The sequence below is a fragment of the Orbicella faveolata genome, unplaced genomic scaffold (genome assembly GCF_042242905.1).
Source record: "Orbicella faveolata isolate gen_17 unplaced genomic scaffold, um_ofav_v1 contig_13, whole genome shotgun sequence".
Classification (NCBI taxonomy): Eukaryota; Metazoa; Cnidaria; class Anthozoa; order Scleractinia; family Merulinidae; genus Orbicella; species Orbicella faveolata.
Window position 1 is genome coordinate 5921582 of NW_028301540.1, and position 14258 is coordinate 5935839.

The 14258-nt window shown below is 38.3% G+C and overlaps 2 protein-coding genes across 2 annotated transcripts in view; both read left to right on the top strand.

The window, feature by feature from the left end:
* LOC110051903 (uncharacterized) overlaps positions 1–2799 on the top strand; it is a 29630-nt gene extending 26831 nt beyond the window's left edge. Inside the window, exon 27 of the mRNA XM_020757991.2 lies at positions 287–2799. Within this exon, the coding sequence (XP_020613650.2) occupies positions 287–398 (112 nt within the window). The 3' untranslated portion in view covers positions 399–2799. The remainder of the gene's footprint in view (positions 1–286) is intronic.
* A 1415-nt stretch (positions 2800–4214) lies between these two features.
* On the top strand, positions 4215–13493 carry LOC110052086 (serine/threonine-protein kinase 17A-like). The gene is made up of 9 exons (XM_089284272.1): positions 4215–4479; positions 4576–4797; positions 4893–5049; positions 9315–9441; positions 9982–10030; positions 10645–10671; positions 11021–11173; positions 11422–11585; positions 11782–13493. The coding sequence occupies exons 1-9, from the start codon at positions 4415–4417 to the stop codon at positions 11820–11822; spliced, it is 1005 nt and encodes a 334-aa protein (XP_089140398.1). The 5' UTR covers positions 4215–4414; the 3' UTR covers positions 11823–13493.
* The last annotated feature ends 765 nt before the right edge of the window (positions 13494–14258 follow it).

The following is a 14258-nucleotide window of genomic DNA, read 5'->3' on the forward strand; positions in this document are numbered from 1 at the left end:
CTCTGGGAATTGAACTCTTTCCTTATGTAAACACCTCGTTTTGTTCGATAAATTTGCATGGGTGCTGGTGCCTGGCCACTTGAGTGAAGAGAATGCTTTGTTGGATCAGCATGCCATAAATGATTATGACAAAATGTATGAGACGGTGATTATCGGCGAATAATCAACCCTGGAACAGCCCATCAAATGGACTGGATCTCAATAGACCACTGCTAAACACTGGGTAAACTAACTGCTATATTGTTGTTACTGACAAAGTCTGCTTGTTTTTGTGTTTGCAACGCAGGGCTCATACCTGTTTTAACCGGTTGGACCTGCCTTTGTATCGCTCTTATGAAGAACTTCTGGAGAAGCTCACGTTTGCCGTGGAGGAGTCGGAAACCTTTGCAATGCAGTGATCTGTCAGTCAAACTGATCTACAAAGGATAGTGGAATTGAAGATACGTCAACTAATGCGAGTATTTGTCTGTTTCTACGGAAGGTGCTTTTCGTACACATATGAAATACACCGGCTGCTCTTTGGATTTGTAAGGATTGAAGCGATTCCCGCCTTGTGTGGCAGTTAAGCGGTGACTAAATTCCGCCCGGCTTGTCCTAAATGTAACATTAATCTACAAACGCTGGGAACGTTTAAATCACTATTTCAATTGAGAACTTTTAACTGATGCTTCAAAATAGTTCGGCGAGTCAAAAATAACACGAAAGTAGGTGGAGTGGTCTATTTGTCAGCTAAAGATATCACTGAATGTGATTGACATAAATATTTCTAAAAATTCTTTGTTAAGGTATTGTTGCAAAGGGAAGCTCTGTGAGTTTGAGTGAAAATTTTCACTCTCTTTGCTAGAAATCTTTTGGGCCATACTTACCGCTTCCTACTTAACCAAGTGGAGGTGCTATCTTAATAGAACAAAACGTCCTGCGTACAAAAAAAAAACTGGCTAAAATCGAGAATTTTCATCTACTTTGTCCTAGAGATGGAGAGGGGTGGGGGGGGGGGATTAATTGTACACATAAAGATAGAAATTATTATACTAAAATGTAGTAGAGAAAGAATAGTTTACATGATTTGCCATTGCAGACCTTTGAACGTCTTTAGATGATTCTGCGATATCAAGTGATAGCTTCTAGAATGGTTTTTAAAGTAAGAAGAAATGCAAATGCATTAAGGCGTGGAGAGGGCCGTTGTAATTCCCAGAAGTTCGTCTTGTCGGTAAAGCAGCAAAGATTTATCAGTGAATGAAGATGTCATTGTTATTTTTGCGTGCACGGTTCCAATGGGCGATAAAAATATAAAGATTTCTCCATATTTTCGTCGAACTTCGTAGCCTCTGTCGGGCTCAGCTTATAAAGAGGCTGTTCCTTATTGATAGGATTATTTGTGATATGTATCGAGGTGCCTTCATCGAGAGTAGTCGCTTTAGGTTTACCACTGGATTAAAAGTGATGCACAGATGGGAGGAAATTCCTTGAATAATTTCTTAATTTGTTATGAGTGAGAGCGTGGTTAAAATGTGTTTAAAAACTGATTCAGATCTGTGGTTATAGGTGTGACTGATTGACAGTTTTATTGGTCTGTTAAATGGCTTTAGGGGGTAGGAAACTGTGGACCGGAGGGTGTAGACCGGTGTGAAGTAGGGAGGGTAGTGTTGGTAGCAGGAAACTAAAGTTGTTTCTGTATACGCATATGGATGACAGACGAATTTTGAGTTATTTTGGCGCGCCCGCTCGCTAGCATACAGCTGTTTCGACAAAGGTCCTATAAGAGCATAATAGCGTGCGCGACAATGCCAATTATTGGTAATGTAGGTAGTGATGGTGTATCGTTGCTTGGTTGAAGTTCACACTGTTTCAGCAAGAATGAAGGGGAAGCATGAATACACGTGTTTGTGCTGCTTCCTTCTATCACACTGAAACACCTTGAGCTTCAATCAAGCAACAGGAAACCAACATCCACAATACCTTTCGACATTGTCACGCTCGCTTACACGCTTTTGTAGGGCAAACTTTCTTCAAACAGCTGTATGGAGGACAGACGAATTTTGGGTAATTCTGGTGCACCCGCTATCTAATATAGAATTGGATTTACTAAGTGTAAGTGTTGGACGCGAGGGCCCTAAATTTTTATCCGGCAAATTGTCTCCTCTTCAGGTTCAAGTGACAACTGATAAACGTCTAAAACGTGTACCGATAGGCCAAATTAGTGCTCCACGCCACCCATGTAGATCTAAAAATATGACAGGTAAAAATAACGGCAGATGTAAGAATAACTCGCTGGTACAGCTTTTCCATAGAAATTGTGTTAATTGTAGATATGTCGCGTTGCCTCGTGCCAATTTATTGACGCACAAGAGTTCTCAGCGCCGCTAGGAACCGGAATAGGTTCACCAATTGTGCAAGTAATCTATTTTAACATAAGACTAAAACATTATAAAAAAAAATCCAAATTAACTGTAATGAAAAGATAAATTATCTAAAGCTGTGAAATTGTAATATTTCCTCATTATGAGGAGGAAAGCACCCTTACTTTGGTCGTCGCGCAACCGGAGAAGCATTACGTGACAATCAAATTGCGTGACAATCGAGTTTGCGAGTCATAGGTCTTAAACCTAATAGGGTATTTATTAGAATTTTTAAATGTAAAGTTTCCGTTCTCTAAGTTGTTTTTCATTTGTATGAAGTAAATATAAATATGTATTAGGTTTTGTTTTCCTTAGTTTTGTACTTACAGTCAATATCTGCTGTGCTTTCGTAGTGATTTCTGTGAAATTTTTAACAAATAAAGAAAATTGAAAACAGGCATTTGACTTGAAAAATTAGTGTACTGTTGAGCGGAGGGGTGATGAAAATAAGTTTAAATTAATAAAGAACATTGTTTTTTTTGAGGGGGGGGGTGGTATTTTTTGACGTGCCAACAAAGTCTGAAAATGGACATTTTCCTGTGGTGGTCACGCAGCGAAGACTCAAATAGCTGCTTATAAAGGTAGTAACAGTTAATCGACTCTGTGCGGAAATCTCGGATATTCGGTGTTTGTGAGATTCCAGCCACCAGATGCCAGGATTGCTTTGCGCGCAGGTAAATACCAGCGTGACTTAACAAGCTTTGAGAGTGAGAGACGGACGAATGCACGTGCGTTGTAAACTATGAAAAATTTTGTTATGTAAGTTTTGTTGTGTATGTTGTGTCACACGGCAAGGGTCGCAAAAGGTTACTTTATTACGGTTTCAGGAATCGGTGGTATGGTTTCGTCCCAGAGATTAGGACATTGTTTACATGTTTTTGTCATTGACACGCAATTAGGTTCATAAGCCGTCGGTTGTTTGCGATAACCCTAAGTAAAATACCTTCAGATAAGATCGAATCGAAATGGAAAGCTGACGATGCTATCCGATTTTGGCAACAAAAATACGACAGAAACAACAGGATGTTGGATTGAAATGTCAAATATTTCCTCTGGAATACAATTTCGTCGATATTTCACATTCTCCGAACTAAAATAGCTCCTGAACGATTCTTTCTTGGTAGGTTGACAAACTGTAAACGTCTCCTTTTAAAGTACTTGAAAGTAAATTTGGCACGGGGTAATTTTTCCACAAGTGATGGTAATTTGAAGATGGACTATTGACCACTGTTTGCCCACCGGTAGCTAAAAATTATTGCTGTTGCACGAGCTATTTGTCCTAATGTTTTCGCATATACAAAAATAATAGTTTCTGCTTCGCCTGGAAGAGAACCAAAACAATCGAAGGTGGCGATAAACCGCACGTTGAAAAGAGTTGTTTATTTTCATTTTTAAGAATATTCCTGTCATCGCCTTCTTGGCAGAAGGGCCGGAGCGACTTTATTTCTTCTGTTATTCATGCTTAGATTTCGAAGAAAGCCATAGTCAAAACATGCCTTGCTGGCCATTATACCTTCCACCTAACGTCCCTTTTTCTTATACAATCATTCCGATCTCCTGTGCACTTCAACTTGAGTGCGAAATGTTTGGCGGTTTTACCTTTAACTGTTGTCAGCTAGTCGGAGGCTGAAAAACAGATGCGTTTTCTCCTCAAATCATTTTGGGAGATCAATCCGCTGAGAAACCAAAACAGGTTTTCTAAGGAGATTTCGATGACAGTTCGGCATTCCAGAGGGTGATCATACGGGAACTGCGCGAGTGGGCGGAAGTGACGATAAAGGGAAGGCGGACACCGAATAACATTCGACGATTCTGATTGGTCGATCAATTAGCAAATGCGCGGCAAGAACGCGCGGAGTTAATGAAGTACCTATTTTCTGAGCGAGATTGAGTGTGACAGGTCAAGGCTGCCCGAATATTTCTATACTGGCTGGGCGTACAGGAAGGTGACTTCGGATTGAAACTCTTCGACTTGTAGATTTGTGACAAGCGGGGAGCCTTGACTATCATTCACAATGGCCCTTACCCCGCGCACAGAACCGATTGAAAATTACTTCGATATTTTCGACGAAATTGGAAGGTGAGTACGGGAGCATGTTGAGTTGTTGCGTGAAATATATCTTAGATTCTTCTGTTCAGCGTTTATGACTAATGGCGTTAATCTTTCACTTTTCAGAGGGCAGTATGCAGTCGTGAAACGTTGTAGAGAAAAGGCAACGGGGAAGGAATTCGCTGCTAAGTTTGTCCGCAAGAGAAGGAAAGGCAAAGACTGCAGAGCCGAGGTCTGGCATGAAGTGGAAGTGTTGAACGCGACGAATTTTCCTCATCAACATCCACAGATAATCACACTTTACGATGTGTTTGAGACCAGGAGCGAGGTCATTCTCATCTTAGAACTGTGAGTATTTCTTCGTCGTTCGAGAATTTTGTTCGATAATTTTATTTTAAGGATAGAGCGGTCTGTGATGTTGACGCTGTGTGTTTTATCCACAGCGCACTCGGCGGGGATCTACATCGGCACTGCATCGCTTACGATAGCGACGAACCTGCTTCGAGTAGAAGCGAAAGAGAAGTGGTGTTTTTACTCAGACAGATTCTCGAAGGTGTCAAACACATGCACGATCAGGACTACGTTCATTTAGACATTAAGGTGAGAAGTGTGAGGCCTGTGGTGTTGATATTGTGTTTGAGTTGTTCTTGCTTCCTAATGTTTGTTTGGGTCTAAATTTTCGTGAGGGCTGTCGTTACGCCTGGAGACTTCAGCAAACATTGAACAGTCAATTTCTTTGTCACAGACAAATTCAATCAATTTACCCAGGGAGATGCTTGTTTGCTCAGCGGGTCGCGCGTAATGAGCGATTTCCAATTACGATTTACGGTTTTGCAATGCATGTACAATTATTCTCGAAAATTGAACATTTGTATATTGAAATACGCGTCTGGCCCTTGCTTGAGCAATGTATGTGGTCTGTTGCGTATTGCTCATCAAAAAAATCATTCTAGACGCTTTAATATTTCACGTCTACAGATCTTCGCTTTTCATTTCACAGGCATTTCAAAGCTCATTATTAATGAACACGGCAATGATCAACATTTAATGGAAATCTCGTAAATGAGCGTCTACACAAATAAGACTTAATTCCCTTCCGCGGCAACATAACACAGAGCTTATTTGCATAGTAGAATTAGGCGCATATAATGTTTGATACTTTCGATCTCGCCGCCTGGAGCTAAATTAGCCGAAGAAGTCGTTGTTATCAGTTGTAGACATTATGTCATGCGGAGAATGTTTTCTTGTAGACCCGGTTTATACAGTGACATGTCACACTTTTGTTGAGCAAGGAAATAATTTTAAAGTGTTTCCGAGATGCTGCGGTTCTACATATAGAAATCTCAAAGTGGGGTCGGACTTATTCAAGCTTAACGGAACAGTATTTTTTCGTGGGTTTCGTAAAATTATGCCACCTGCCTTGGTTGGTGAGTTTTCATGACAATCCGTGGCACAAAAGATTCATGTTTTCCTCCTTTGTGTAGGAAATGATGTCATTGTCATCGTAATAGAGTGTGACACATTTTTCAAGGGCTCAACTTAATGACTTCCCAATAATTTCATTCCTAAAATATGTTTGTAATTTTGTTTTTTTGCTGCACGCGGTATTGTAAAAATGTTGACCTGAATGTAATCGACCATCCCCGCAGAGAAACATTTTGCATGTCACGGTTAAAACGAAATGTATGTGGACAGACGATAAGGGAAGACTGATTTTCCGTATTGAAATTAAAAGCGTCGGTATAACTTCATTAAATCTGAGTTCTGTGCTGTTTTATTACTTTCCACGATTGTTTTAACAAACACGACTAGTTATGGTTTTTGCACCCCATCACGCAATCTTATCCTGTCAACAACATGCCCTTATATGGTCTTTACTGAAATACATGGTTAATCAAAGAGCCGGTATCTATCAAAGTACCTAAGAGGTCGTCAAAGAGTTTATTTAAATCTTTTATGTTCTGTTTATATCACACTCAAACCAGATCCTGTTTCATTCTCCTGCCGTCTGCCCCATGCCAAGCATTCCTTCTGTATTCCCTTGAATTTGGTAAATAAACGAAACAACATATTAAAAATTATTGTCAACAAAGAAGTGCTCAATACTTGTCTTGGAAACAGCATTTTGTTAGTGTTTTTTAATGTAGCAAAGTGTAAAACTGCAGGTTCTTATTTGTACGCATTCCTGTGCTCTGTGTGAAAGTGAACTATTTGTAGGTCACCACAAGAGGTTCTTGTGTTGTAGTATTTGCTTTCCTGTGTTAAAAACTGGTAGAGAAAAAATGACAGTTTATCTTGATTGGACGCAAGCAAGAGATTCACTTGTCACATAGTTTTCAAGAGGGGTTAAGCTTGTCTTTGTTCCATTTGGCTTTGTTCTATTGCTGAACTGTTGTACAGGCTGTTGTATGTTATGTGTGAAGCCTGCCTGAGAATGATTGATCAAATGGCATTTGGTGGGACTGCTTGTGTTGCATTCACATAACAAGTCTGCCTTACAAAAGAGCACTTCTGATTTTTTGCAGCTAGAGTATTGCTTTTAGACACGAGTTATATAAGGATGGTGAATGGTAAAATGTGCGACTTTGCAAGAAGTCAAGATTAGCATTTTTCTTTGCCAGCCCGAGACATTTTGACTTCTGCAACTGTGAGACTGAGTCTTCAAAATGTTTTACATGCAAGCTCCAGAATTTCAGGCTCTAAGACATTCAGACGTCATTTATTAAAAAAAATAAAATAAACATATTAAATACTTGGAGACTTTCTTAGCATTGCAAAAAATTAAGACTGCTAAACAGCTTAGTGAAAAAACTCGAGTACAAGACCTGTGATATTTAAATGACCATTCGCCACCCCTGATTTAACAGGGACTGAAGCAAGACTTAAAGTGTGGCTGTAATTGGCCCCAGAGTTTTACTTAGCTTACTTAGCCTGCAATATGGCATTGTTCTTTTCTGCAAAAGAAAAATCTCCTGCTTGTTTCCTCAAATTGTTGTCATGATGGCCTCAGTCTCAGATTTACAAAACATCACCTCATTAAATTAATCCTATAAATGATCAGCAAAAAATGTGGGTCTTAAGGTTGGCATGTGGTGCAGACCCCCTTGTCCAGAACGTGCTTAAGAATATACCCCATGCACAGAGGTACTTTAGAACTGTCAAGGACAGAAAAACAAATACAACAATTTTTTTCACCACTTTGTAGCATATTTTATAATAATAAAGTAGAACCTTCTAAAATAAAATAACATAAAATAGAAATGTCAACAATTAGATTTGTACTGCTATGAAATACATTGTTTTGGGAATTTGGTGGAAATATAGAACAAGGTAATTAAAACATGAAACTAAGTACTTAAAATGTTTAGTACAGTTCGGTATTATTTTAGGTCTGACATTTCCTTCTTAGTGCAAACCACAGACACAATATCTAGAGGTTGTTTTAGTAAATTAAATCAACTGCCAGAACCCCACTGCTAAGTGAACCATGACCTGTTAACTGCCTATTTTTAATTAACATCTTTTTGGCATTTTCAATATCTTTTAATGGCCTGAATTACCCAACATGACTGCAGGCAAGGTTAGGATTAAGACAGCCTTTATTCACCACAATGCAATATGAAGTTAATTGGCAGAACATCAGTAAGTAGAAATTAATCAAAGTAAAACTAATTACACTCAACAACAAAAACAAAGGCAAAGTTCAAGATAAACAAGGATACAAAAACCAATGTACATGGCCGTGAAGAATATTGTAAATGATGGCAACAAGGAGACTGAGTACCAAAACCCTAGAGGGGACTGTCAATGTCAATAGCGATTGCGATTGCTGGCTATTGCATACTGTGAATGAACTAAAAGTTTAAATATGCATGCTTCATATAGTGTGATTGTACTTTCACTAGGAGCTAGTAATCAATTATCTATAGAAATTAGGTACATGTACATAGGTACATACAGTGAAATTTTTATTACAAAATATATTGTGCAGTAAAGCTGACCGAGTCCCAGTAGACACTTCATAATTTAGACAGGCCTCACCAAGGATGCCAATGTCTTCCTTGGTTATGTTCCAGGGCTAGTATAATAAATACACTTGACCTGGATGTATGTAAGTGATGCAAAATAAGATTATGGACCCCTGGTGGGATGGATTTTTGCCAAGTTTGAGTTAAAAACATGGAGAAAATCTATCGACTAGAAGTTTGAATTTTTTGCGAAATGCACCATCGAATTCTGTTCTTTTTGGCTCTTCCTTTATCTGTGTGAAGGTTTCAATTGCCTCTTGAAGGGTTAAGTTTTGTGGAAACATTGGTAACATTTGGAATTATTTAAGCAACAGACCCACTTCTACTAAATATGACTAAGATCGTTTGCCTCCGTTGACTCACCTTCAATATTTTAAAATATGAACCCCTGTAGACCTGATGCTGAATTACGTGCACCAATTTTTCAAAATCAGGGTAGTTTTCCACATGCTACTGAAGTAGTCGGTGACCCCAGTTTTTTTTTTTTTTTTTTTTTTCGCATTTCTGACACAAGTAACTCATATTCTGACTGCAGTAAAAATAAAAAAAATATCTATGTTGACTGGAAAATTTGCACGCGAATGTCCTTAAGCGGTAAGTTTATGCATAGGTATATGAAAATGATAGTTTTACTGCACCCTCAAGGTTTTACAGCTAACGGAGAATCAACAAGCATATTATCAAGCTGTTATGTCTCAGCTAATGTTTGTTCCGCAAAGGAACTTTGGATGATTAAAATTTGGATGCTTATCAAATTTCAGACTTTTCATCCACAATTTTTCACAAGTGATGTAGATTTTAACAAAACCTTTTTTGTGTGTGTTTATCTCTTGGCAGCCCAACAATATACTTCTGATGACAGAGCATGCATATCCAGAGATCAAGATAATTGATTTTGGTTTAGCACGACAGATTAAAGATGGCGAGCAAATCTGCTTAATAGTTGGAACACCTGAGTATGTTGGTAAGCATTGTATTTGCACTTTTATCACACACCATTCATTTAACTAACTGTATTAATCTGTCCATAAAAAAAGGGCAGGGGTACTCATAGTAGGGTTTACAAAAGTGATTTTTGGTACCTCTTGGGGTTTCAGCCTCAAAAAGTACACAGCAGGAGCTTTTGCAGTAGCTTTTAGAGTATTGAGCCAAAAAAATAGGGCAGGGGATTAATAATTGTTGTTTCAGAATTGGTACCTCTAAGGGGTGAAAAAAAATTTCAAGCCACGCCCACAAAGCACGATCTTGGTACCTCTTAGGGGATCTTTTCAAACTTTTTGACAAGCACCCATGTCCTTTTTATATGAAAGTCCCTCCCCCTCCCAGGAGTTAAACCTTGAAAGCTTGAGAATTAGCTTTTGTACCCCAATATAGCTTAGGTAATAATCTGACAAAAGATCAAACTGTTTCAAAATTGTTGACTCTATTTAAACATGATTCAATATGTAACATGTAATGGATGCTTAATTATTATATATATTTTCTCTCATTACTTTGATTTTAGCGCCTGAAATACTTGAATTTGAGCCTGTGGGAAAGCCCAGTGATATTTGGTAAGGGTTAGTTGTTATTTTGCATGTAAGTATTTAAGTTTCAGGTGTAAATCGTAGGAAGTAAGAATCAATCAATTTACTTTTTACTGATAATCAAAGGTTGCATTTTTAGTTTAGATATAGTCGAGGAATCACTATTCATTAAATTAACTGGTGTTAGGCCTTTAGTGCTCTAACATCACTCAAGACTGGTATTAATATATGTAAAAACTGGACTTTGTTGTACAACAATTAATTGATTGAAGGATCAAAAACGTATTTATTGAGGCTGTGGGAGGTGTGGTGGCCTCGTGGTTAGTACGCTTATCTCCGGATCGAGCGGTCTGGGTTTGAGCCCTGGCCGGGGACATTGTGTTGTGTTCTTGGGCGAGACACTTTACTCTCACAATGTCTCTCTCCACCCAGGTGAAGAAATGGGTACTGGCAAACTTAATGCTAGGGGTATCCCTGCGATGGACTAGCATTCCATTCAGGGGGGAGTAGTAATACTCCTAGTTGCCTCATGCTACGGAAACCAGGAAAAGCTCTGGCCCGATGGGCCACTTGGCTCGTCCTAAGTAGTAAACCAGCACTGATGATGAAAATTTACTGATCTGTATTTTCTACGCTTTCAGGAGTATTGGTGTAGTTGCCTACGTCATGTAAGTTTCTTCTCAGTAAATTATTTATCATAAACCTCTGCATTTCAGTATACAGGCTTGGCAAGGTGGAGATAACTGGTACACCTTTTTATGTTGTGTTGCTGCAAATACCATTTTGCTCAACCATAACGTGTGCAAGTTACACTCCGCATCTCCCCCCTCCCAGGTGTTTAGATTTTAACTGAGAACTTAAACACTGCCTACTGGTCAGATTATTTTTTCTTTTTCTTTTTGAACCTTCAAAATTGTTTACAGGTGTTGATGGCAGCTAACCTCATCAGCTTACATTATCCTACATTATCCTACACTGACACACAATCTTTAAATTTGTCTTTGCAACTACTAACAGGCTGACTGGACTGTCACCATTTGCTGGAGAAGATAAACAAGAAACATGCTACAATGTTTCCTTAGCTTCGCTAGATTTTCCAGAGGAGTATTTTAAGAACATCTCTCACACTGCACAGGATTTTATTAAGAGACTTCTTCAAAGAGATGCAGAGTAAGTGATGCTTAGAGAAAGAAATGATAAAATTGTTATGTATGTAAACCTTATTTTAACCCTACTGTAAATTCTGCTTACGTATTGCACTTGTGTTCACGCATGGCTTCACCATCACAAAATCTTGTCAGCCATGCAGGCTAAGCTGCAGTGTAGACCTTGCCAGATGTAGACTTAACCTTCCCTCACTTTACAAATATGCAACCAAATCAAACCTTATCTCAAAATGGCTCTTGCTATTTTTTCAGTGACAGGCTGTCAGTCCAAGAATGTTTAAATCACCCCTGGCTAAATACAGAGGAACTTTTCCAACGAAGTCCCATACGGAAGAGTAGACGGTCTTATGGTTCAGAGCAAAGTAAAAAGAGGAAAAAGATTCGAAAGATGCAACAGCAAAATGGGATAGCTGATGGTGAGTAGTTTACAAAGTTGTTTAAAAGCTCTCTGTTTTTGTAATTAGCATATAATTATTATTTAAAATAAATGATATAAATCACTGATATAATCATAAATTATGCAGTTTTACGATATGTTGAAGAGTTAAGGTTTCATCATTTTTTCAAACAAAATCAAAAATTGAAAACACTGCTTCTTCAATTTTTTTTTAGGGAAAGTGATGACCATTGTGAATGGCAATGATTCAAGATGAGAAAACCTTCCACCACGCCATCATGATGTGCTCAGCAGTATTCCAGGAATTTGCATAATTGCGATACAGAAGCAGAAATTTTTGCTGTGGAATGTAGATACATTTGACTGGTCCTACTGTACATGTGGTTGCCCAGTATTTTATCTGAACCACAATGGATCCAAGTCTCCACTGGCTGGAAATGGTGAGAATTTCCAGGCCCAGTAAGATCCTGAACCTACAAGTTACAGAATGGAAAAGTATAATAATATATTTAAAGACTTCTGTTCTGGAATCTGTAAATGCCAAATGCCGTTACAGTAAAGGCACTTTTGGGACTGCAATGTCACATTTGTTTGCAGATACCAACAGGACTGTGTCGGGATAATTTGTTATCATTGTCATTTGGCTCAAATAAGAAAATATTTTTATGTTTTAATGATTAATTATGTATTTAGTACTGGATCATTTTTGTGTTCCTGGTAAAGAAATCAAGGCAGTTTAACAAAACACCAAACAAGGAAAACTGTTGTAAATGTAGAGCTTCAGAATATATTAGCCTTTAGGGGTGTTACTCAAGAACCCATTAGGGGCTACATCTAGAAATTAGAGAGCAATAAATTGTGTCAGGATTGGGTAATTAAAAGACTGAAGGCAACGTTGCTGTTATCGTAATGAAAAGTCCGAGTCTGTTGAAAAGTCTTTCTTTGAAGACCATAGAAATATAATGCTACGTTTTGTGAATATTTGCTTTCAAATTAGAGACTGCAGTTTGTTTTATATTTTCAGATGTATTCTTTAGGAGACTCCTGTATAAATTATTGTTCAAACATTTGTTGAAACATTATACTTTTGTGTACAGGCAGTTAATGTATTGCAAAAAGCAAACATGGCATTTAATGTTAACAGTTATTTGCTAGAGAGTTACGTCATTCTAGTATCTTAGGCTGTGTTGACACTTGGTACCTGAGCACTGGTGCCTGGGGGCTGGTATGAAATAGTGGTGTAGTACAAAAAAAGGTGTGTTCACATTAGTGCCCAGCAAAAATCATTTGGGCACCATGCACGGGTACCAAGTGTGAACATAGTCTTAATCATAATGGAAGGTTCTCCTCAAGTGTTAGTAAGTTATTGCTGCTGTCATGTGTTCAATATTGCCTAGTTTAAGACAAAGTCATCTCTTGGAGATCCTCACAGCTGCAAGGCGGGTCTATGTTGGCATGTCAGGAAGACATTGTTGATATCTTTTGTGATACCAATTTTTGAGGGTCTTAATTTTCTTTTTGGTGTAACGAATCACAGTTTGTTACAAAATCAAAAGAACCTCTTGCACTGAGGGCATCGAGAGTTAAGGTCCGTGGGGTTAAGGTTTGTTAGGCTAATATTTAACTTCTTGGGTTGAAAAGTTAACTGGCATAAAATAGCAAAATTAATTTATTTGACCTACAGTTTTCATTTCAAGGGAAAAGATATGAAAATTACGTAGAGTACTGGCTGCCTGAACTAGCTCTACTGGCTGCTGTACTTGGCAAGTATTAAGCTTAATTATTGCAAGTCAGGTGACTTTGCCTGTTCACGTGTAAATAACTGGTTTAACAATTTTGCCTGAAGCACCAAATAAATGTCAGCTGTGCCATTAGTAGCCTTGCTAAGTAAGGAAATCCTTTCTCCAATAAATGAAGCTTAAGTGTCGATTTACGTGTCAATTTCGATGCATTTAGTAGACTTGATAAAGGCGGTATTGCCCGGGCATATTGATTACAGATTCTGGACTGATACAGATTCTGCAAATGTCATACACCGCGCATCAACTCATTTGCGATCATACAGCCTTACCTTGTAGTTAAAAGTAGATTATACTGAATGTTTTGTTTGTATACCCAACCCGAAAAACATTCATCCGCAGCAAAGCGCAAGCAGTATTCGCAGTGGTGTACTATTTCTTAATAAATGTTGAAACAGGTCTCTCCGTCGAAATTCCCTAATGCTTCGACTTTCAATCTCCCATAAATTCTTAACGGCGGCAACACAGTTATTTTACAGTATGCTCAACCTCCAACTAGACAACCAAAATGACTTGAGCAATCGCTTACCATTTCTTAAGAGACAATAACGTTTTCCGGGGAAAATCTGTAAACATTGTTCCCAGTTGCCGCGACTATAGTCATTGTGTAAGATAAACAATCCACGATTGTCATTTACAAGTTTTTATGTTTACTTCATTAAAAAATATTCGATACGAATACAAAGAGCACCTCAAAATAAGTGATCCGACCAACTTCCAGCACGAAGTGAAGTGAAGAAGTGAAAGGAACCTTAATTTTAAAAAAACTGACATTTTATTGCTCTCGTTTCCTTTCGCAAACCACGGTGATCGTCATAGAGCACATGACATCACGACAAACATCGCTGTGCTTTGAATGAAACTTTCAGTCTGGCTCAAATAAAACACTTTAA